The 24,407-nt window shown below is 39.2% G+C and overlaps 1 protein-coding gene across 1 annotated transcript in view; it reads left to right on the forward strand.

The window, feature by feature from the left end:
• Positions 1-23,615, forward strand: part of SMS (spermine synthase) — a 47,398-nt gene extending 23,783 nt beyond the window's left edge. Inside the window, exons 5-11 of the mRNA XM_082278725.1 lie at positions 1,463-1,638; positions 3,435-3,589; positions 4,497-4,586; positions 5,562-5,676; positions 6,170-6,249; positions 16,543-16,658; positions 17,976-23,615. Of these exons, the coding sequence (XP_082134851.1) occupies positions 1,463-1,638; positions 3,435-3,589; positions 4,497-4,586; positions 5,562-5,676; positions 6,170-6,249; positions 16,543-16,658; positions 17,976-18,018 (775 nt within the window). The 3' untranslated portion in view covers positions 18,019-23,615. The remainder of the gene's footprint in view (positions 1-1,462; positions 1,639-3,434; positions 3,590-4,496; positions 4,587-5,561; positions 5,677-6,169; positions 6,250-16,542; positions 16,659-17,975) is intronic.
• The last annotated feature ends 792 nt before the right edge of the window (positions 23,616-24,407 follow it).

A 24,407-nucleotide genomic window follows, 5' to 3' on the forward strand; every position in this document is an offset into this window, starting at 1 on the left:
TAGATCTGATGTTTGAGAGACCACAAGTAAAATGGTAGTAATTTGAAAAGTGGTATTATACTTGAATATTATTTGTTTTACAGTTGTATGTAAAACAGAGAGAGTTATCTTGCTTTACTTCAACCTGGTAAAGGCTCACAAGGTGCACAGTGTATGAACATAGATGATCTCATAGATTGATCTCCTCAATCTGTGTTATTGAGGAGGAGCTTTGAGGCTATTTTAATGCTGAAATGATACAGGGAGTTTGTGGAATCCCTGTGATAGGAATTTCTTAAAAACAGGTTAGGAAAACATCTGCCTGAAGTGACCTAGATCTTTTGGTTACTGTAGTCACTGTCATGAACCTCTTCGAACATGGTATCTGGCATGGATCTTGTCACATGCTCCTCAGCATCTTTTTTTGCTTGTTTTTCGTTTGTGCCTTTTTTTAAAATTTGTTTTGCATCGTTTTGGTGTCAGCTGCACACACGCAGCTGCGGTAGGGTGAATGTAGCTGGAGAACCTTTCGTGCCTTTTTGTTGTTCTGAGGTAAGGAAGGATTGCTCTTGCTCCCACTGTGTGCCGCCATCTGGCGGCTCGCTGGGGGTAGGAAGTGTTTCTGGAATGTTGACTGGGAATCACTAAGGAATTGAGAAACAGCTTGTCTGTCTGGTCTTCTGCTACGCCCTCCTCTGGAAAAAAAACCCCCTTTATTCTTTCAAGTGTGTGTGGGAGATCTGATGAACTCTGTGTCTGCACTTTTGCCTAAACACAATCCCTTTGATTGTTCGCTGTCATTTCAAAGATAGTTTGTCTTTACAGGTGAAATACTGATTTGAACCATCTCTATGGAATTTAAGAAACCCCTAAAACCCACAAACAAGAAACCCAAAACAATCTTTGCAGATGCTTGAACCACTTTTAAAAAGTAATACAGACAATCTGCTGATACCGAGGATTGTGCTTATGCACTGCAGATTGACCCAGCTCAGTTTGAAACACTGTAATAGTTCACTTTTTGTTTCTCTATGTATTAAAATGTCTCTCAGTACAGCTTCTGAGTAAGATGCACTTAATCTTAAAGAAATGGCATTCTTAACTGAAGATTTTTTGTTGGTTTTTTTTGCCTGCCTTCTGCTTTTGTATTATTTTTCTGATCATGAGCTGTTTCTTCTACAGAGGCTTGTATGTTATGTAAATTCCATCTCTTTGAATAGAGTGAAATTCACAGGTATATTGTAGAAGTTGTACATAAAGAAGAATCATTTATATTATCTGTGCTGTAGCAACTTATGTATATTTAACATATGGCTGGCAGGTTTCTTGTATCTGTTGAGTGTTAAATGTAGCAAGTTTTCTTAGATGCCTCTTGTAAATATTACTTATTATGGTGAATCCATGGGATATTTAAAGTGGATTCTTAAAAAAAAATAAACATCCCAGTTTTTTGTAATCTTTTTCTCATATTATTTCTTTCTAGGTTGCCAGCCATTTTGAGAGGAGGTGTCATTGATAGATACTGGCCCACAGCTGATGGGCGCCTGGTGGAATATGACATAGATGAAGTTGTTTATGATGAAGATTCACCTTTTCAGAATATTAAAATTCTGCATTCAAAACAATTTGGGAATATTCTTATTCTCAGTGGGGATGTTAGTAAGTACCATCTCATTTAAGGATCTCTGGTGTGAAAATGTCAGAAGTGTTGTTTTCTGTCCTGATGTGGCAGTTTCATTAGATGTCTAAGAGTCATGGTTCTGATGCTGGAAACTGTTTATGCATGTACACATGTATCTGTTCCTTTATATTAAGGATGTCAATCAGGCTGACCAGTTTAAAATCTAGAGTTGAAAAAGAAAAGATTTATTTTTCCAGAGTTAGTATCTTTGCTGCAGAAAGTGGCTGAGGAGAATAGATGGTGTTCTGTAGCAGAGCTTGCTCTACTCCATTCTTTTATATGAGCTTTTCCCTCTTGTTGCCAGTCGAACCTTCTGAGAGCTTCTCTTTGACAGCAAAACAAGCTACTTTGTCAGTCTTCAAAACACAATGTAGTTCTAAACAAATACAAAGAAATGGGAGTTGGCATGTGTGTATGTGTATAACCCTGCTGCTCCATTGATTCTCTAAGGGAATTTCCTGCTTGGTGAGGTATAGGGCAGCTGTATCTCAAACCATTTAGCTGCTTTATTGGTGAACATCTTTTGACTCTTCTTCAAAATAATAACTCTTAAGTTAATCAGAATAGCAACCCAACCTTTGTGAGGGTTTTTGTGTTGTACTTTGTGCCTGCTGACCTTTGTATTTTTGAAAGCGAACTTAGAAGAAAGGGGACTACTGTTTTTTAAAACTGGAGACTGCTGTTTTCTAGAAAATCTAGGCAACAAAAGGATTGTGCTTTGTAAAATCTTAGTTCTTATGTTGAAAAAGGACTGACTGTGGTAAATGAGGGCTGTTGCTGCCCAGGGATAGAATACCTATCTTAACTCTGATGGCAGAGAAATTAAGGAATTAAACTACAGCTTTTTGAAATCATTGGAAGTACCTCTAACTATTCAGTTAGCTTTCTGCAACTGTCAAGAGGGCTTCTGTGCAGATGGCAGCTGAAAAGCACCATTACTGAATGCATTAGCAAGGTATTTTCTAATCCAGATAGAATTGTATTAGAAATCATCAAATGTAGTACTCAGTACTTCTAGCCAGAAATTTTCATCAGAGTTTAATATGGAGATGAGGTTTTGCTTGAACATTGTGACAATGTGCCTTGTAGAAAGGGACGTATGCCATTACTTATTTCCCTTCCATGGGATTTTAAAACAATGCTTTGTCTCATTTTGTTATTGTGCACTCGTAAGGGAGGTGGTGATTGCCAGGCAGAGTGATAGGATATGCCACGATGTGCTGCTGCACAAAGCTTGGCCCTTGTAGTGCAGATCTGTTATTGCAGCTTGGGAGTGTTAGTGCCTACTTTGAAGCTGATGCTGGCAGAAGGCAAGCTGCAGGGCCCTTCAGCACCTGGGTGTTAATGGTTATGTTTGTTTCTGTGCAGGGATCCACTCGTGTGCATCTAGGCTAGGTTGCTCTTTTTAGCTGGGGTCCACAGTGTATTTTCAAAAATTTCCAGATCTGTCTCTTTCAGGATGAGTCTGAGATAAAAAGCCACTGAAGTATCAAGTTACAAAGACTGATGGTTTTGGTCTCTTACTTTGCTTCTTTTGGCACACAGTACTTCCGAATGCTGAGGTGGCCATTTGTTGGGTTCACATGGAGAACTGGAGAAATCCTGTGTGGGATTCTGAGAAAAATCTCATTACTTGCACTGTCTCTGAGAGCCAGGTTGTTTCTGTAGATGCCCTTGCTTTTGTCTGTATTGTATCACCTCTGGATTAATACCAGTTAATGAGAACAACTGAAGATTTAATATTTCTGTCCAATTCTCTCTTCCTTCCATTCAGATCTGGCAGAAAGTGACCTGGCATATACTCAAGCCATAATGGGCAGTGGAAAGGAAGACTACACTGGGAAAGAAGTGCTAATCCTAGGAGGTGGTGATGGAGGTATACTCTATGAGATAGTCAAACTGAAGCCAAAGATGGTTACTATGGTAGAGATATCCTTTGACAAATGGCCCGTTATTCATATCAACCAGAGCTTTCTGCTGATACCTTAGCACTGAGGACAGTTACCTGTCAGGTTCTGATTTGCATGAGGAGATAGGGTCTTAAATGAAATTTCTTTTTGTCAGCTTAGAGAGACCAGTGACTGCATATTTGTGCATCATTATGCAACACCTGCTTTCAGGTTCCCAATCCATACTATAACTCTGAGTAGTAGTTTAAATAAGGCTGGAAAGGGATGCCTCTGTCATCATTCTGATGCTTTCTCTAGTAACAGAAGACAGATCTGTCAAGTTTGTGTTTTGGGCTCAGTTCTGCCTTTTTGAGTTCTTCTCTTTTCCTAAAGAAAGCTGTAAAAAAAAATAGTGCCTAGAAGCAAAAAAATTTAATCAATAGGAATGCCAGGACTTGATGAACTGTATTGATGAATTGACCAACCCTGTTTTAAAAATACCAATACAAATCAAGTTTTCAACATTGTGTAGTTCATATAGTTTGTAATGTAAACTGCTGTTAGCCATATGAAATGTTGATCATCCTAGATTTTGGGATCCCTTTGCTAAGACTAAAAATAATTGTCTTAAAAGTGTAGGTTAAAATCTGAACCTGGTTTAACTTTATGGAGTTTTTAGTAGTTTTACAGTTCACATTTCAGGGTTTCATGGTAATGATAACCTAAAGTATCAAAAATTTTGGTTAAAACCAAAAATAAGCACTTCCTAATAATCTATTTGAATCTGGAGGCCAGAACGTAAGGTTGGCTATTGCAGTATATACACCAATAGACACATCCAGTTATTCCCTTGTGAATGCCACCTCTTTGAGAACTTGTTTCTGAAGAAGTAGAAGCTGTTACCTCTATTACTTCGTGAGTGTATTATGCCTTGACAAACCTCAAACATTGACCAAATGGTGATTGACGGGTGTAGAAAACACATGCGTAAAACGTGCGGAGATGTCTTAGACAATCTGAAAGGAGAGTGCTACCAGGTAATGTTTTGTTTTTCTTTCATTACAAGTAATATTTCAAATACATGTTGACCTAGTCTGGAAGACTGCTATGGCAAAGTTTTGGGGACAAGTTTTCTCACTCAAGTTTGGGAAGCATTTTTTCCTTTTGTATGACACGTGCATATTTTAATAGCTGGAATTCATGTTGGAAGTATTTTAACTCTGTCTTCAGACTTCTAAAATTAATTGCATATGCAGCTTTTAAGGAATGTGAAATAGGAGAACGTTCGCTATAACTTAGAAATAAAGAGGAAATAGCAGTAAGAATGTAGTGTTTAACATCATTCCTTAAACTGTTAAACCTTAAACTGTTAAAAAGATAGAAGAAATGTGTATTTCTTAGGTGTTCTATACAGTTGGAAATACCCGGATTTGTAATACACATTTAACAATTATTTTTAATTTGCAGGCAAAATCCCTTAGTATTACACTGCTGTTATATTAAGAATAAAAACCCCAACAAATGTCATGCATTCCTGCAGTTGAGGTCTTTGTGCTGCATCTGACAGCACTTAAAAATGAGCCCAGGTGTAGCCTGTTTTTGTTTTCATTACTGGTCCATAGATGCTGTGATAGATAGTAACTTACAGGAGTGAGCTAATAAAAACACACAAAAAATTAACAGATAAGTCACATGCTACTGTGGAAATCAGTGACCCTTCATATGAATAACTTACTATACTTACGTGGAACTGCTAACTGTTGTCAGCATTTGGTAGGAAGAACAGTGGTCGCAGATCTAGGAAATTCAGTCCTAGAGTGCCTGTGTTGTCATAATTCCTACAAAGTTCCTTCTTTCTGTATGATGTAAAAAGTTGAAGGTGGAGCCTAAAATTAAACATGTATTTAATTTTGATATTTTCCCTTTTAATTTCTGTGAATCCACATTTGTTCCTTTTACCTGGTGAGTTTTAGGGTATTTTGAAGACTAGCTACAGTATTTCATTCTTATAGGTTCTAATTGAGGACTGTATTCCTGTACTGAAGAGGTATGCCAAAGAAGGAAGAATGTTTGATTATGTAATTAATGATCTGACAGCTGTTCCAATCTCCACATCTCCAGAAGAAGGTAAATCTTGTAATTTATTTTCTTAAACTTCCAGAGAATTTTCAACATTTGTTCTTCTGCTGCATAACAGTTTACACTGTAACTGCTTTCATTTTTTCCATTTAAAAAACAAATCTGAGAGGAAAAAAAAGATAGTAAGACATCTGTTCTTTTGAAAATTTTTTGAATATTAGAAAAGGCTAGCATGTGCCTAGCACTCTTTTAAATCTTATTCCAGAATAATATGAACTTGTGTAGTTTTTGAGAAGTATTTGGAGTTCATACTCTAGTAAATTTTCCTCACTTTAGAGTTTATTGGAAACTTCTGGAGAATTCCTGTGAAGAAAACCAGCAGCACTCCTGCCATCACTGCTGTTGCATATGGTTTACATTTGGGGTTTTTTAATCCAGGCTTTATTTTTTAAATTTTTTTAAGACTTTGCAAGTCTTGAATATGTAATAAGTAAAGAAGCCAATAATGTGCGGTTGTTTTTCAATCACTCCCCATATGCAGATTCCACATGGGAATTTCTGCGGTTGATTCTTGACCTCTCAATGAAAGTCCTGAAACAAGATGGAAAATACTTCACACAGGTATGATATCTGGGTGTAATGAAGTACTGCTTTGTATGTATTGCAATTTGCACTGTTTCAGTTAAAAAAAAAAGACAAAACTACCTAAAAATCTACTACAAGCTGGTTTTCTTCCTTTAATGACTTACCAAGCACTTTTGCATGGAAGTTAGGTTTTGCTAACTGACTTGTCTTTTTTTCATTATTTCATGAATATGTAGCACTTTTGTCTGGAGTTTAAAAGCATAATTGTAAGACTCAGCAAGGCATGCTACAGAATATTGCAGCTGAACAATTCTTTGAAAAGCAGAACAGATGTACTTTATGAAGAGATAGATGGTTTTTAAGCTAATGTCTTCAGCTGTAGAGTGTAAAACATGAAAATTTATCGTTCATTAAGGTGTAAGAGTTTGGCATAGGTGCAGGGGGATGAGAAAATTAATATAGCCACCTCATAGATAATAGACTTGTGGTGTAGCTTTCCACTGAAAATACTTCATGTAATCCTGAATTTGGAGTGCCACAAAGCTGTGTGCAATCATACAAGAATGTGACAGGAGCCAGCAGATGGTTCAGTGAAGTCTAAGTCTCTGAAGTTGTGTTTCTTTTGTCATGCTCATAAACTAGTCTTCTGATGTGTGGAGAATCTAAGTACTGTATTTTGGAATAATATCCTTAAGCTCTGAAATATAAAGAAATTGGTCTACTGTAAAATTGTGCAGGTTTTAAAAGAAATGAAAAACTTGTGGGATGAGGTTTCTGGCAATTCTAATATGCTGCTCTGTTTTAAAATACTGTGGTTTTATGAGCAGGAGAAATGATCTTGTGGTTAAAATATAAGATATAATTAACATGGTTGTACCACACTCTAAATTTTAATGGCATTTCTGTCCTGTTACTAGTGGAAATATTTATGGCAGACTTTGATATCAAAAGGACACTAAATCTTTTGAAACAGAGCAAGTTGTGTTGCAGTTACTGTACTTACACCATACACAGTGAGACTAGCTGGCCTTATTGGGACGAAGGTAAACATGTCTGGGGACAGGTTTTTTTTGGACTTTGCAGAAGGGCTCTTGAGAATAAGCTTGTGCTGAAAGCTGGAATGATGGCTGTGCTGTAGCCGGAGGACAGGAGGGTTGTTTTGTGTCAGCTGAAACCAGCTGAGGTGGAGACTGGTGCAGCCCCTGCTGCCTGTCCTGTCCTCACGGGAGGAGATAAGTTGGCTCTCCATCATCTGCTTGCACAGAAAGAAAGGACAGCAGTTCTGAACCAGCCCTGGTGGGTTTTAGCTGTTGTGAAACTATGCAATATTATATTTTGTGGTCCCAAAGCAACAAGGTGGTACATGGCAGGATGAGAAAGAAACAATATTAAAATTAACATGGCTTAAAATTGGACTTGTCGCTAATGGGTAGCCAATGAAAGGGCTGGAGTATAGAAGCAGTGTTCTCAAGCAGCTTAGTCTTCCTGAAAGTGTTGAAAAAAGGACAATTAATACTGGGGCAAACAGCTTTCAGAGCTTTTGATACATCTACTGGTATACTACCCAGCCCATTTGATGGTTCTTGTAGCCCCTTCCCAGTTGGGCCTGAAAAAACAAAATAATCCTCTGTAAGAATGGAATAACCCTCTGTACTGGGTTTATCTGACCAGGTTTTGATAGTGGGGGGGAGTGAGGAGGGCTCCCCCATGTCTGACAAAGCCAATGCCAGACTTGCTTCAGGGTGGATCAACTTCTGGCCAAAGCTGAGCCCATCAGTGACTGTGGTAGTGCCTCTGGGATAAGATTTTTGAAGGGTGAAAAGTTGCTGCACAACAGCAGTTGCAGCCAGAGAGAGAAGTGAGAATATGTGAGAGAAACAGCTCTGCAGACTCCAAGGTCAGTGGAGAAGGAGGGGCAGGAGATGCTCCATGTACCAGTGCAGAGATTCCCATGCAGCCTGTGATGAAGACCAAGATGTAGGAGGCTGTCATTCTGCAGCCCATGAAGCTCCACAGGGGAGCAGAGATCCACCTGCAGCCCCTGGAGGACCCCATGCCAGAACATGTGGATACCTGAAGGAAGCTGTGACCCTGTGGGAAATGCACACTGGAGAAGGCTTGCTGGCAGAACTTGTGACCCTGCAGGAGACCCACGCTGCAGCAATTAATGAAAAACTGCAGCCCATGGAAGCACTCATGTTGGGGAACTTAATGGAGGACTGTCTCCCATGGGGGGAGACCCCACACTGGAGCAGAGAAGTGTGGGAGGAGGAAGGAGCACTAGAAATAAAATGGGATGAACTGACCACAATCCCCATTCCCCATTAGCGCAGTTTGTGAGTAAAGTTCACCCTGGGGAGAAAAGAGGGGTAGGGGAAGATGTTCCTAAAATTTGGTTTTATTTCTTATTATCCCACTCTGATTTGATGAGGAACTTGAGTTTAATACAAATGTGAGTCTGATTGCCTGTGACAGTAACTGGTGAGTATTCTCTCCCCATCCTTACGTTGGCCCGTGAGCCTTTTGCTGTATTTTCTCTCCTCTGTTCAGCTGAGCAGGGGAGTGACAGCATGTCTTTTGTGGGCACTTGGCATTCAGCCAAGCTTAACCCACCACATCCTCAGACAACTCAGTAGTCTGGTCATAGGATGAACAGACTTACCAGGGTGCTCTAAAGAAAATCAGCTGTCTATAACTTTGTTTTAATTATTTAAACAAATTTAAATTCAACTAAACTATCTGAAGCTGGCTACTCAGAGTATTGGGTTAGACTATGGTCGGAAGTTCAAACATGACCACTACAAACTTTGGCAGCTTAGTCACACACTGGGAACTCATAAATGATTTTGAATGCTCTGTTTGCTGTTGAATGCCAGTGGTTTCAGCTCTGTGTATTAACATTGGGAATTTAAGTTACTTTTGTTCCCGCTATCTACTTTCAGGATGCATCTATTACCCAGCAGGCCTTGCTGAAGACATCATGTGCCTTTTAAGGCAGTTATGTTTTTAAAATACAGGACTCCATGTGCCCCCCAGTCCCTTCTTTGCATTTTGGTTCTCTAAACCAAAAAATATTAAATATCACCAAGAAAAGTGGCTGAGGGAATGCCCACTTACTTGTTAGAGCCTCATCTTTGCTATGATGAGGAAATGTCTCATAGGAAAAATGCAGCAAAAGGATTGTTGTTCTGTGGACTACTAGCCAGTAATTATAGTTGCTTCTTCTGCCTTGGCATTATATTGTACTGACATTGAAAATTTTTGTTCTTTGTAGTTTGTAGCATGTCCCCTTGCACCCTGAACAGAATCATGTGCATCTAGTTAAGATGTCATTTATTTCAGTGCCAGAGAAATTCCTTACCCAGAAGTGGAGTTGTGTTCACAGAATGCCATCCTTTCACATACTGTATTGCTGCCTGACTGTCTAAATGCCACTGCTGGGAAAGATAAAGGGAAATGCTCATCACCTCTTCATTGAGCTCTGCGCAAGTTTTAGAAAATGTTCTGATCTGCAGGTGAATTTTCAGCAGGCAGGGTCTAGTGCTGTTGAACTCCAGATGGATATAATTTATCTGAGATTGTAAAAAGAATTACTTGTCGCATGCTGCTCTAACACACCTGGTGGTTCCTTCGGGATTCCTTCCGTGGTGATTCTCAAAGCAGTCTCCAAATGCTGGTGCAGAATGTCCTGTCACCACTAGGTGGAGGCAGGTAACTGGTATTGCCTGGCAGTTTATTAAGATTTTTAGACATTCTGCCTGTGGAAGATTTTTCAGACTATTTATTTGTATTCCTAGGGGTTATAAGAACTTATGTGGCCAATTTTAAGATGCAGGAGGGACTTCCTTTTTTTCAGCTCTGGAAAGATGTAAAAGGGGAAGTTAATGAATGTCATTCTCTGCTGCTTTAAGTCTGTGTCTGAGTGTATTTGGGGAAAAATGCCTCCATACTTTCTCTGTGCAAATAGTAATCACAGCTTAGAACAAAAACTTGTACGAGTAGCAGCTGTGCTTTACATGCCCTTGCTTTTCTAGCTGCATCATCCATATTGAGTGTTGCAGCCTACACAGAGTCATGAGCTTTAGGGCCCTTAGCCTGCAGAACTTGCAAACCTGTCTGTAGGTTTAAGACTTGAAGCTTGTTTATGAAAACTTACTGTTAAACGTAATCCCACCACTCTGAGGTTCAGTGGTCATATGGCATGCTCTTATTTCCATTCTTCTGAAGCTGGTGCTTTGAAATGTGTAATGATATGACATGATACAATATGATATGATATGAGGCCATGTCTGCTCGGTGTTAACCTTCTCCAAGGCAGAGCCAGTTAGAGGTACATGTTCCCAGCCATCACAGTGGAGAGAAATTTGAGTTGGTGAGGATGTAAGACCTTGGAAAATCCTGAGATGCAGTTTCATCTCTAATACACCTTCCCAGCAACTTGTTTCTGAGCACGTTAAGTGTTTTTACAGTATTGGACTTTATAAAAATATGATTTTTAGATGGCCCAAGTGACTTCTTTCAAGTGAGTATGTATTCTTGTAGATGATATGTTTGTGGCTGTTGTTTTCTGAACCATCCCTCTCTTGTGCCTTCGAAGTAGCATGTGAGGATTGTCCCAAGAGCTGTGAAACCATGGTCTAGCAGATGCAGAGACTGATTGTAATGTTGTTTCTGAGTGTCAGTGGATTGTGTAGCTAAGAAAATGCCTTTTTCTGTTCTAAGTTTTTGTTCTGTTGATCTAATCTTTTGAGGTTGAGAAGGCTATCATTTTCAGCCTGTTTATAAAGTGGAATCTTTAAAAATACCTCTAAACAGGAATTTGTGACTTCCTGGTTGGGGTCGTTCAGCCCAGGCAGGATAGAAACTCAGACCACTCACAGGTTCCAGTAAACAGCACTGACCCCTGGTGCAAGGGATCATGTGTCTCCCACATGAACATGTGGCCCTTCACTAAGCTGTCTCTTCCTGGCCACTCTCCTACTCAGCCCTCTGAATGTCCAGACAATCATCATGTTGCTCCATAGTTAGACTCCTTTTTTTGGCTGCTGTGTGGGCTTTCTAATTAGCACTTCCAACGAGGGAGCAAGATTCTCCATGACTGAACCATGAAAGGATGCTGGAAGAATGGCTGTGTGAGCCTCTGTGATTTCTTGGTAGTTTGAGAGGCTTTAAGGAACAGACACTTTCATTTCCCTTTGTTACTGAGAGTTCAGCTTTAAATTAATTGATCTTTTGGCCAGTGGAGGTACTTAACAGTCAGGTTTGCCTCTGTTATTTCCTTAACAGCCCTCTGTGTCCCCCCAAACTTAAGCCTAGCTTTTATGCTAGGTGTTTCATGATCAGTGTCTCACTGCTTATTAGTCACTGTGAAGTGAGGAAGGATAAAACCAAACCTTGGCGATGTCAAATTCTTGCACATTATTGCAAAACAAAAACAGAAACCCATGTTAAAAATTAAACTTCTCTGGCGTACAGTCACAGACAAAGGTGTCGAGTGCCAATGACGTGGGGTAAGACATGTAAGAAATGGACAAGTATGGAAAAGGGACCCTTTCACCTGCTTTCAAGTCACTGGTTTACTTTCTGAGGGTTGGAGGAAGCATAGTGGCCCAAGTTCAGCCTGTTAATAGTTGATGGACACATCCCCTTTATAGGTGGGCAGAGTTAACTGGAACTTACATGGTTAATTTAAACAATTTTTTTTTTCGCTACTTATTTTAAGGAATGTTTTTTGTCGGTCCAGAACTGTATTTGTTATTTAAATGTGTTGTGCATTGTGCTGTAGAAACCTAAAAACTAAACTAATGAGTCTACAGAATATATGCCTTGTGAGAGCCCAGAAAAACTGATGTTGGGAGACAGGCATGAGCTGTTGGAGTGAGTGCAAGCCCTGAGCAGACTCAGGATGCAAAGGCTGTGAAACAGTTTAGGAGTCATCTGTCTTAAACAAGGTCTTATGGATAAAGATTTGTTAATCTCAAAGTTTAAACCGCCTCAAGTACTTTTCTGTCTGAAAGATGCTTCTTAAGGAGTAAAAAAAAATTCATCATTCTCCTAGTTCTTACCTGTCAAATTGTTTGACGTGGAACAGAGATTAAGTTCGCGGGGCTGGGCAGAGGAGTTGGGTAGGGTTTTGTGTATGTTGAAAATTTGACTGAACCCTGTGGGAGAAAAAGGAACGTGATTTTGGTTATTTCCTTCTGAAAACATTTAATTAGTGAGTCATCTGCTTTAAACCTTATTAAACAGCATTCAGTATTAGCTATTGTTTGAGTAATATGGTGTCTGTCCAGAGCAAACAATGCATTACTCTACCACATAACTCTTCATTAGGCAGCGGCAGTTAAAGTGGACACAGGTTATTAGACTGATCTCTGCTTGGTTCCCTGTGGCACTCTAGTGATACTAGAACATCTAAGTGTGATTGACATTGTTATTAACACTGTAGCCTTGGTTGGTAAAGCTGGTCACCTTTTAAAGAAAGGTGTTAATAATAGTGATTTTTCAATAACTTTATTGAAATAAGCCTTATGTTTTGTAGAATTGATTTTTGAAATGCTTAACTCTGTATTGAGTAAAGCCAGATAGTTACAAAAAATAGTAACAATGCAGAACTATAAAATCCTGTGGTGTTTCTCCAGAAGAAAAAGGTTGATAGAAGAGCCAGGTGGGTTGTCTGAACCTTTAGGCAAGATCTTGATTTGGAAATTGGGGAGTTGTGGGTTTGAAAAGCAAAAATTGTTTCTTGGCATGTTCACTGCTCCTGTAATTTGTTTTCCATGGTGTCTGCAGTGATTTGTCTCTTGCTAGAGAAGGGAGAAATGATGAAATACTGAAGCAACAGTCTGGGAAACTGGATACTTCTCTATCACTGTGTATCCTGTTCAACTTCCTACGTAATAGTGGTATGCTCTGTAAATTACCTTGCAGCGTTTCTATTTATGACTCAAATTACACAGGTTGTTTTTCAGTTTCCTTTTGCATTCAGTCTGATGTTGAAACAAAATGATATGTTTGGTAAAGGGCAGCTGAACCAAAAAAACCCACCACAATCCTCTGGATAATGACAGGTTACTGAACTGTACTGCAGCAGTCTGTTCATTGTTGTGCTCAGTAAGTGTTAGTCTTATACCTTTTTACAAATCTCATTTGTTTTCTGATAGCTGAACCCAAATATGAAAAATTCAATCTAAAGCATGCCACTTTCCTTTACCAAATAAGCAAGTACAGGTTTGTTTGTGCAATATGATCAAAATTATAATCAAACATGTTTTATGCAAGTTCTTTTGAAGGAGGACTTTCCCAAACATGATTTTTTTTAAAAGATTACAGAATGATAGAGTGGAATCATAGGATTTTGTGGCCCGGAAGGGGCCCACAGGAATCATCAAAGTCCAGCTCCTGGCCCTGTACAGGACAACCCTGAGAATCACATCATGTGCCTGAGAGCATTGTCAAGATGCTGTGTTAAGATTTTTTTAAATTGAGGCTTTCTTCTTCACTTGTGAAAACTTGAGCACAGTCCAAAAAAAAAAAAAAAAAAAAATTGAGCATGATGGAAAAAATTCAGCGGAAGATTGGTGGAATTAATTATCTTTTCACTTTCTCTGGAAATAGAAATGTTTTAAATACACTGTGAAAAAATCCTACCAGTAAAAAATAGTATAAATTCCAAAGTTAGAATGTACATTTTACACTTTGGTTCTAGTTATCATCTGATGTTGTTACATGGAAAAATCAGTGTAAATGGAGCTGTGTAGAAGTACTGATTTCAAATGTGACCTCTGCTTGTTTTGGCCTGTCTGTTGTATGTTTTAAAGAGCACAGATAGTACTTGTTCAAACTCATCTTAGCTCCTTGCTTTGTGAAAATTAACTTTTAGTTGCACCTGTGTGCATATAATCATTTTAAGGCTATTTAAAAAAATATGGGAGTGCCATAAAGAATTTACACAGTAAAATGAGTCTTTCTTAAAGACTGTTCTGGATTTAGAAGCTTCACAGTGTGTTAGCAGAGCAATACAATGTGTGAAACACAGGCAGTCAGACACTTAGGAAGCGTTGAGGAAGTCCTGGTTCCTGGGGTCCTCATTTCGAGTTAGAGATCCCAAAATATTGAATAAGCTGTGACTGTAAGGGAACTAAATTTTTTTTTATTAGATTAGCTTTTTCTTATTTGAACCATCTGGTTCAGTCAGGTGCAAGTTACACATGTTATTGAAGGGCAGGAAGAACAAGATACTGCATTCAATGGTCAGTAAAAAAAAAAAAAACAACCAAAAAAAACCCCCAAAATTGTCTACTTGTGGGTACACACAAACACTTCCCAAAGTCATTCAGAGCAGCAGGAGGATCCTGCCACTCCACAGTGGGTGGAGGCGGTTGCTTTAGACACTAACATGTAACTTCTGTGCCTTGCATTTCTTGCCATCATTTTGTGGGGCTTTGGCTCTTGTGCTGGATTATTAGGAGCTGTATATTCATTAACATAAAGATTTCCTTTTTGTTCTCCTTTTTATCTTCTGCGGCGAACATTCTTCCACTAGAAGTGGTAAAACGTGGGGAAGCTTGATGATTTTTATATTGAGAGCTACTTTGGAAAATGCTAGTTAATGCTTCTGTTTCTGCTGATCAGAAATCAGAAATGGAAAGCAGGCTTTGTGCTACATCAAGGTAAAAGGCATTTATACTACATGCTAGTAAACCCAACCATTAGGAGAAGCTGGGGACATGTATCTCCTGAAGATCTCATCCTGCCCTGCATATGGCCAGATTGGCACGTGCTGTGTGGGCAATAGAGATTTATAGTCATCATATAACTTGCTGTTCATGTGTAGTGTTACAGCATAGTTGGTTTATCATGTTTGGGGCCTGTAGGTTGAGCTAAAATTCCTCAGGAAAGTGGTGGACATAGAAGACCACACAAATAAATTCATTTGGTTGTCAGTGTGCCAAGGGCCTTTAGCAATATCTCCACTGTGACCACAATTACAGAATGTATTATCTCTGTGCTGTGCCACAGCAACAGTACACTTTTTTTTTTTTTGGTGAGTCTTCATTCAGTGCCTCATACCTGGAAAAAACCTGAGCAATTTGTGGACCACGCAGTGGTGATTGTATTCAACTTCACTTGATTTTAAATTAGTGTCCAGATAACTTGTATTTGCCTCACTCATTCCTAAGAGCATTGAATTTAAGGTTGTGAAGTATTTGCTAGTCTACTCAGTTATGTAGGCAAGAAACTTGACAAAGGTTTTTATTTTTTAATTGAACTTTCATAACTCTTATTGCTTTGGATATTTGGTGTTTGTTCAGTGTGGTGTTCTGTGAACTCACTGTTACCACTAAATCTTCAAATGTGTTCTCCAGGATATGGAGAATTCAGTCTTCTAATCAGAGCTTTCTCCATATGGGCATCCCAGATACACATTGCAGTAACTTCTGCTTCTTACTAATACTTAGCTTGGGACAAGGTAGTGCTTGCATAAAAGAGTTGCTGGGGGCGTTGGGTGAGTTTTTTTGTTTGAGTTGTTTTTGGGGAGACGTGGATATTTTGTTTATTGGGGTTTGTTTGGTTTGGGGTTTTTTTTTTTGTGTGTTTCGATTTGGGGGATTGGTTTTTCTGGGGGGGGGTTGTTTGTGTTGGGGTTTTTTTGTTTGTTTTAATTCCTCATTCTTTGTAATCCTCAATGTGTTTGTATTCCAAGAATGATATGTTTGGGTAATATTGTTTCACCCCTAAGACAAAAAACGGTATCATAGGAATCACTTCCTTTTCAGAATCATGACGTGAAAACTCAAGACAATGTAGCCCGCAGTCAGAGAACTTCTATATAATTTGATGTATTTAGTCATAGTGCTTTGTGGAGGAATCTGTTTAAAATTGATAGGCTGTAGTTTTGTTAATAGTGCATTTAAACACTGTAAGATCTAGGCAATGTTAAATAACAGAAGAATCTGGACGTTGTAATACTGTTTACTAAAAAATGTAAGCAATCATTAAGAAAATGGTTAGGGAGTGGATGTTATAGGTAAACAACACATGGTGGTCTGTTAACTGGAAGCCCTCATATAATGGTTCCTTCTGCTAATGAGAATATAGATAATGCCCCCATACTTACCCTTTGTTGAAAGGATACAAATTGTTGTTTGCTGTAGGCAGAATGAAGACAAGCTGTTCATTGTTTGCCTTGTAAATATTAAATATTGAGAACAGCATGTATCTGCTTCTCAAGTATGTGGAAGCCTTGCAGTAATGTCAAAATGTATATATTCATCTGAAATTTTGCTTATTTGCTTGATTGTGACTGGAACTTCTTTTTTTCTTCAGGGAAACTGTATCAATCTGACTGATGCCTTGACTCTGTACGAAGAACAGCTTAGCAGGCTTTACTGTCCTGTGGAGTTTTCAAAAGAAACTGTGTGTGTTCCCTCCTACATGGAATTGTATCCTTAAAGACTGAAGAAGACTGAAGAGTGTGTATTAATAAATCAAGCAAGCATAGATTGGTTGGAGGTAATGAACTCAAGCAAAAAGGCAGTTCTGATTTAAACACTTGTTTTTTTCATAGTAAATGAACTGCTGCAGTTTTATTTTGAGGATAATTGTAGGAATTGTTTTCTGGAAGTGCTGTAAATTCACAGCTGGTGAAATGATCAGCACCTTCCATGAACAGGCTGTGTTTTTGTTAATTTTCTTGAGTGGTGTATGTGATGTGGGATAAACTGTTCGATAAGGGTAATGCTGCCTGGGAGTTCTGACAAGGATGTATCTTCTTATTTTCTTTTTTGTTTTACAAAAATAAGAAACTAACTTCATACAGATTAGCATGATCCAGATCTTTAAATATTGTCTGACATATCGAACATACAGCTCAGACTTGATTTTTAAGACTGGGGAATGGGGAAGAGAATGATACCTATCATTACTAGTTAGTGTTACTGGAAAAAAGTATTCCAAGTGGAGGGGTATGCATATTCTCAGAAGCATCCCATTCCTAAAAATAGTCCTTCAGAATCTCTTCAATTTGTGGGTAGCAGGGAAGTTATATAGGGAGCTAGAAGTTTAACCTTCAAGCCCTTAGCTTGAGAGGAGCATTTTGATCTGCTGTAAGGTGGTTCTGCTGGCTGCATTTTGCCTTGAGTGTTTACTGCTTTTATGGGATTTCCCTGGAAATGTTTTGCAGGGTAAAGCCTGCTGTGGCTGTCTCTCTTGACAGGAAACATCTTTCCAGGATCTGCTTATTCATAATACATTAAGCATGTGATGCTGTGACAGCCTTTCTTCTGTTGCATGTGTTCATTTTGCCTCCCTTCTGTGTGTCTAACCCTGGTAGTGTTCAATGCTGCAGCCTCCATACTGACCCCTTACTGACTCCAGACTGACTGTAGTCAGCTCCTCCTGCTTCTCATTATTGTCAGCTCTCTGTGAAACTCAGATTTGACCCCGCATTTTCAAGATAAAAGAATGTGAAGGATATACAGATACTTGCCCTTAAAAGCTTGTGGTTTCAGAGAAACAGGTTATTTTTGCCTTTACAACTGCCAGACCTTAATTGAATGTGTATGTGATTTGAAGTGTAGGCATCCCTGAACTGCTGAGTCAAAAAGAGAATCCAGGGAGATTTCACTTTTGAGTGTTTTGCCTACCCTTTATGAGCTACTGGAAGTTTTCAGAATTTAAATATAAGTAAAAAGAACTACATTTTAACAGTGTACTACAAATGTTGCCTTTTCTTTTCCTTAACTGCTTATTTTCTCCAGATGGGTATTCTACACAATTTGGAAGAAACAGACTGACATCTGAACATCAAGATTATTTGAAATTATCCTAAGTGTACATGCTGCATGGAGCATATAGGCCTGCCACATGCTGCATATTGGCATTTTGAACCTTTAAATTATATGCTGTAGATGATCCTGAAACTTAGTCATGCTATTGATTGTGAATTCTTTAAATGTTTTTTTATTATTATTTTAATTTAAAAGCAAATGGAAAATGTATATTTTGACAAGCTAGGGTGTTATTTTTGAAAGTCAACTTAAAGATGAATAAGCAGCAAAACTATATAGCTGCTGACTGCACTGAACCTTTAGAATGTGATCCTTTTTATTTTTTTGTAGATCTTCACAAACTGGTTGATTAAAAAAGACATCTTTAGCATTTCATCCCTCAAGGGTGGTCCATGGAGTTCTTGTTGGTTTTGTTTTTCCAGTAGATTTTTCATCTATAGTGCTTTTTAAAAATGGGAGAGGGTTTTTGTGTGGTGTTGGTTTTTGTTTGGTTTTTTTAATGAACACTGCAGTGCTTCCATATAGACAAGGGCATAACTAAAAAGAAAAAAATCTTGTGAGAATGCAACAAAGGGCTTGGAGTAAAGGGAAGGAAGCCAGTCTTAAATTTCTATTTACCCTAGTTTTCTTCATCATTGCTGCAATCTCTGCGGCAGAAGAATCTTTGGCCTTTTACATCCTGGAATGCTTTAGTTGCTGCCATATTGATTATTTGGATTCTGACATGGATTTAACAATAGGTTTGTACTGAAGCATGAAGATCAAGGCTGGGTTTTCATTCCACCCAGTGCAAGTAATTGAGCATAATGAGGTTCTTGCGGGCGTATCTTCTCCCCAGCCTTATGGGAAGCCCTAGATTTTTGAAGTAAAGGTTGGCTTAGAGGATGAAGAAATGTGGGTGTGATGTGATCTGTCTTTATATGCACCTGTACTGAATGTTCTGAGGGGCAAGTATGTGTGTGCTTCAGTAGGATCAGTGCTGGTTGTGTTGCCACAGATGGCCCATAATGTGTGAGGCTCTTGCTCAGTTAGACTCACTTGCAGTGTAAAAATCAGTAGAAGCTGGGGGGCATTGTGATTCTGTTCTGGAAGAAGATGCATTTTTCTTTAGCAGTTTCTCATGTTGTCAAAAGTTATATTTTTGTAAGAGCTGTGTATTGACTAAGATATTTGTGTTTAAAAATCCCATTTGAGGTAGGAGGGATATGACTATTATGTGCATTTTTTACTTTTCCAAGATAGAATAAAAAATGCACTATTTCCCTAAACATTCTAATCCTGAACAGTAATGATGTTTCATTCAACACACAGTATTCACATTTTCTTAGTTTTATTGGAGAGAGTTCATTTGCCCCCCCCCAAGATACTGTTAACGAAAACAAACCAAACAAAAGCTGTCCTTTATATTCTTAAACCACACATAAGGAGTAATTTTATTGCATCCCACATATATAAACTGTTCATGGAATCTGAGTAGCCTGTGCGGAATTCTAGACTGATACTAGAAAACTTGCAAAAATTTGCTGTTTCTTCAGTCCATAATTGGTCTAAAATTGTTAAAATGTTTTCAGTTTGGAGAGCCAGCAGAAGCATTTTTCAGTCTTACTATTTTAAATTATCACAGTTAATGTTAATTCTTGAATATACACAGGGCACAGTTCTTCCATGGCCTACAGCTTGTGAATCACTAAATACTTCCAAAGAACAGAGCTTTCCTCTAAATAGAATAGTTTTCTACATTTCCCTGAGTGTTTTAGCTCTGCTGTAGGCATCCCAGAAAATATGTTGGTACTATAACCTATAATATAGTAGAGACTCTTCATTTATGGTCCAGGACTGCAGTCAGTTTGTCTAGCCGCAGATGAATGCAGATATCCTGTAAACAGGTGTATCCATAACTTTGCAAGCATGAATATTTCCATTGATTCTTAGTGTGATTGCTCATGTAGGTGAAATGAAGCACACGGGGACACAGAGTTCAGAGCATCTGTGTTCCTGGATGAGCTTGGCAGATGTAGAAATCAGTCACAACAAGTGGGAGTGGTTTGGTTTTTGGCAAGGAAACTTGTGAACTGCAAGGTGATTTAATGTGCTCACTGTACCAGGGCTTGTACTTCCCTTTAGCATTACTGCACAGGGAGCTGCTGGGTGTGCAGGGATGTTCTGTAAAGAGTCCCAGAACGACCAGGGGACCTGAATTGCGTATTAATAGCTGAGAGGCAGCAGTGCTTGCAAGCTTTTCAACTAATAGGGTATGAAGAGAGTTGGAAGAATTATTTTTTTTCTTTAACTTTTTTTAAATGTAGTGTTTTGAAGTGATAGATGCAGTATAAAGCAATTCAGCAAACACTGAACATTATATTTTTTTAAGTTGCTGAATTGATTCTGAGCAAATATATACACACTGTTGGTCTTTATTTATTTGTTGCTGTAGTGTAGATTTTTTTAAAAGAAAAACAAGTCTCTGTGTTAGAATTTCCAAATGTAAACTGCTGTAGCTGATCAGTTTTCCATGTTTAAGGCCAGTTGGGAAGCAGCTGTAATTGCTGCGCCATGTATGCAAACCGTTCCCGAGATACGGTTAACATTAGAAGTTTCTTAATTATTCTTTGCACTAAATGCTGCTTCCACCTAGAAGTTATTGACTGATAGTAGTTTGTGCAAGGAGAAACTGCTGGCGTTGTATCTACTGCATCAGTGCAGTGCACGTGTTAAAATAAAGGTACGCTATCGTTACTTGTGTGTTTGAATTGTTAAATCCATTGTGGATTCAGTGTTCAAATGACAGAATTGATGGGTATGATGCTTACCATTGTACCTCCTTTTTCTTTGTCACATAAAGGTTCTTCATGGTCTTTTTATTGAGTATCTTTTCTGTCTCAGATTAATTCTGTTACTTTCCATATAATAAATGCTCAGATAAGATACTGTGTAGTATGGAACAGCACACCGATATTTGTAATGGGGGGACTCACCTGAAGCTTCAGAGATATTTGCCTAGAAAGAGTTGCTTTTCTGTACAGTGTTTTAGATGTGAATTCTTTGGAGGTCTCTAAGTGGAAATTTGAGTTTTTCTGCTAAAGTGGTAAGTAGGCTTTGGGTGACAGTGTGACTCTGTGTGGCACAAAGAAAAGACAGGCTTAGGAGAAGTTAGTGTGACATTGAGAATGATGGAAACTGGCACAGAAATTTAGGGAACAGGGAGAGGGGCATGAACAGGATGGGTACATCAAAGAAGTTATTAACCTTTCTGAATCACACCCCAGAGTAATGTCATACCATAGAAGAAAAACGTGACTTCCAGAAAATGTAGAGAGATTTACATGAATTCCACATAACTGGAAGGGAGAAGTATTTAGATCTGCATTAAGTACAGTGATAGCGGAAGGCTTGATAGTTCAGAAAAAGAAAGGGGAAGCCTTAACTTTGAGGGGAAAAAAGTCTCACATATAGACTGAGGGTAGAATAAGGAGTAATTTTGGAGTGCTTACATGCATGACAGGGAAGAAAGGTATCTTGCTTTATTATTTTTGCTGTCTGAGAATTTGAGGTGTTGACAGCTTGCTGGAGGGAGCAAGGCAAGGGGATGGGTGATAGGAAGATAACTCAATTTCTTATTTTAATTGAGGTATAGGAGACTGCAGATGATGCTTGTGGGTAATCTGAGAAAGCTGACAAACTTTGCCCACAAAGAGAAGAATAGTTGGAGTCATTAGAGATGCTGAGGGAGCAAGTGAGAGAAGTAGCAAAGTAAGCAAGTGCTGCAGTGATTAATAATAGCACTGAGCAACTTAGAAGTGCCTTTTTGAAACGTGGAATGCTTTAGGAAGCAAGGAATGAGAAATGTGGCATGGGAACTGGGGGATGTGAAGAAGTTCATACAGTGGTTGTACATTGCAGTGAACTTGAGCTTCAGATGTAGGGAGTGGAGGAGATGTTAGAAAGAGGGAAAAGAAAAATGTGAAATGAACTTCATAATTGAAAGTGTGATGAGAAATATTCCTGTGCAGTGACAAGAGCAGTAAGGATGTAGGGGCAAGAGGCATTAAGATGGAAGGGAACTGGGGAAATGAGCTGGGAGGAGGAGCCGAGAAACAGGACAGCACAACAGAAGTGGTATGGGGATTTGGGGAACACATCTGGATATGGAAAAGAGAGTGCCAGTCACACTGCCCAGCCTGTCCTCTGATGCTATTGGCCAGAGAAGTTAGAGAAATTGGAAACATTTGGGTTTGTTTTGTTGGTTTTTTTTTTTTAACTGAGTAATGAGTACAAGATGCCTTCTAAGTATTTTAGAAGGAAAAGAGTTTAGCTGCTGGAAATTAAATGAAGACTAAAAGGAAACTTCAGATTAGGGAGTGCTTAAGGGTAGACTGATTACTGAAGCAAATAAATACAAAATTCATGAAGCCCAAAAGAAAGGCAGCTGTGGGATTTAATGGTCATGGATTGTCAGTGAGCATGGAAGGGTGGAAGGCAGAAGGATACCGGGGTGTCTCTGCTGTCTTCAGCTCATGGAACTGGAAATACTGATCAGAACTGGCAAATGTACATTAATAATGATTACAAAGCACTGCTACAGCCATCTGACTTCAGCATGCCATGACAACTTTGTGTGTTGCTCAAGAGGATGTTTCATGACTCAATGGAGAATGCACAGCACAGTGTGCCACATTACCTGGGTAGCACCCAAATACACAAGTATTTATTGGTGTATAATGGAAACATTTTTGTGCAACTGTTCTTTGTATAGGCACAGAAATGCACCCGTGGACTAAAACAATAGTTTTAGTAGATGGGAATAACAAAGATGAGTGTATACAGCTCTGTGATGCTTTTTGTTGTTTTGGTAGCTGCTAATGTTATCTAACACTTTCCCATTTAACTTCAGTTAATTACGAAACCTGATGGTTTTGATTTCAAAATTATTTTCTTTTATTCTATGCTTTGTCCTGGTTCTGCTCTTAAGCTCCACACTGGGACCTCCTGTGAAGTTACTTTCTAATGGTTGGCATGTCTTGTAACACTTAAGTGTTTTCAATGATATTTTATAACCACTGGTTCATTATTTGGGGTGGAAGGATGACAGGTTTTTTTCAGGAAACAAATTTTTGACAGCTCATTGTTTAAAATCCCAATGAAGACTGACAGAATAATTATAGGAATGTTCATTAACGTTTTTTTAGAAATTTAGGAATTTTTAGGAATTTAGTTAGGACTTTTTACCTGTGTCTTGAAGTAAAATGTTCCTGCTACCATTGTAAAATTCTTACTGTATATATAACAGCTAAATACTAAGGAAAAGGAAGCTATCTGCTGGCATTTTCTGGAGCTGATTTGCAGACAGCCATGTGTCTTAAGTTACAGTCAAGATTCACTTAATAGAATCATGAAGATAATCATCCATTAACCTAACACTGCCAACACTAAACCGTGTCCCTGAGTGCCATATGTACTCCAGGGATGGTGACTTGACTGCTTCCCTGGACAGCCTGTTCCAGTGCTTCACAGCACTTTCAATGAGGAAATTTTTTCTTAATAGCCAGTGTAAACTGCCAGTGGTGCTAACTGAGGCCATTTGCTCTTGTCCTGATGTTTGTTACTTGGGAGAAAAGAGTGACCCCCACCTCACTACAACCTCCTTTCCAGTAGTTACAGAGAGCAATGACGTCTCCCAAGTCTCTTGTCAAGGCTAGAGCAACCCTCTTGCCTCAGCTGCTGCTCCTAAAGTTTGTGCTCTAGGGTCCCACAAAGTGAACCCCCAAAGGCCTGTAGAGGCACTGAGTTACTGTTTCTGACTGTCAGATCTTCACCCACAGCTGGATCCTCACCCACATCTGGATGTAGTTCGATGGCTGCTGGGAGATGGCATTGTGCACAGACTTCTGATTTTCACTTTTCTTCCTGCACTGCTCCAAAGTAGAAGTATGGCCTGTGTCTCCCAGGCAGCTGGGAAGGTCGCTCATGGTGCAGGTAAATGGGTGTCTCTGGGCCTGGCAGTGGTGAAGCTGCACGCCTGGGTTTCAAGTGGCAAAATGCTGCATAGTGGAGTTGGGAACACCCTGCGAGCAGCAACGTCAGAGGAAAAGAGGAGAAAGCACTGCAGGCACCAGAGGAGAGATTCCCCTGCTGCTCTGGGTAGGGCTCCAATGGAGCAGGGACTGTCCTGCAGCCCTTGGAGGGGACTAGGCTGGAGTTGGGGTCCACACTGGTCTTTACAGGACCTGCACTGGGGCATGTGGGTATTTCCTGCAAAAACTGCAGCCGCTCTGGCAGCAGACTTATCCTGGAGGACTGTGGCTCTTGGGAGGGATCCCACTGTGGAACAGGGGAAAAGTGTGTGGAAGATGGAGCAGCAGGGTGGAGTTGATAGTGACCAAGCACAGTCCCTGGTGCCTTGCA

Source organism: Coloeus monedula (assembly GCF_965178545.1).
Source record: "Coloeus monedula genome assembly, chromosome: 3".
Lineage (NCBI taxonomy): Eukaryota > Metazoa > Chordata > Aves > Passeriformes > Corvidae > Coloeus > Coloeus monedula.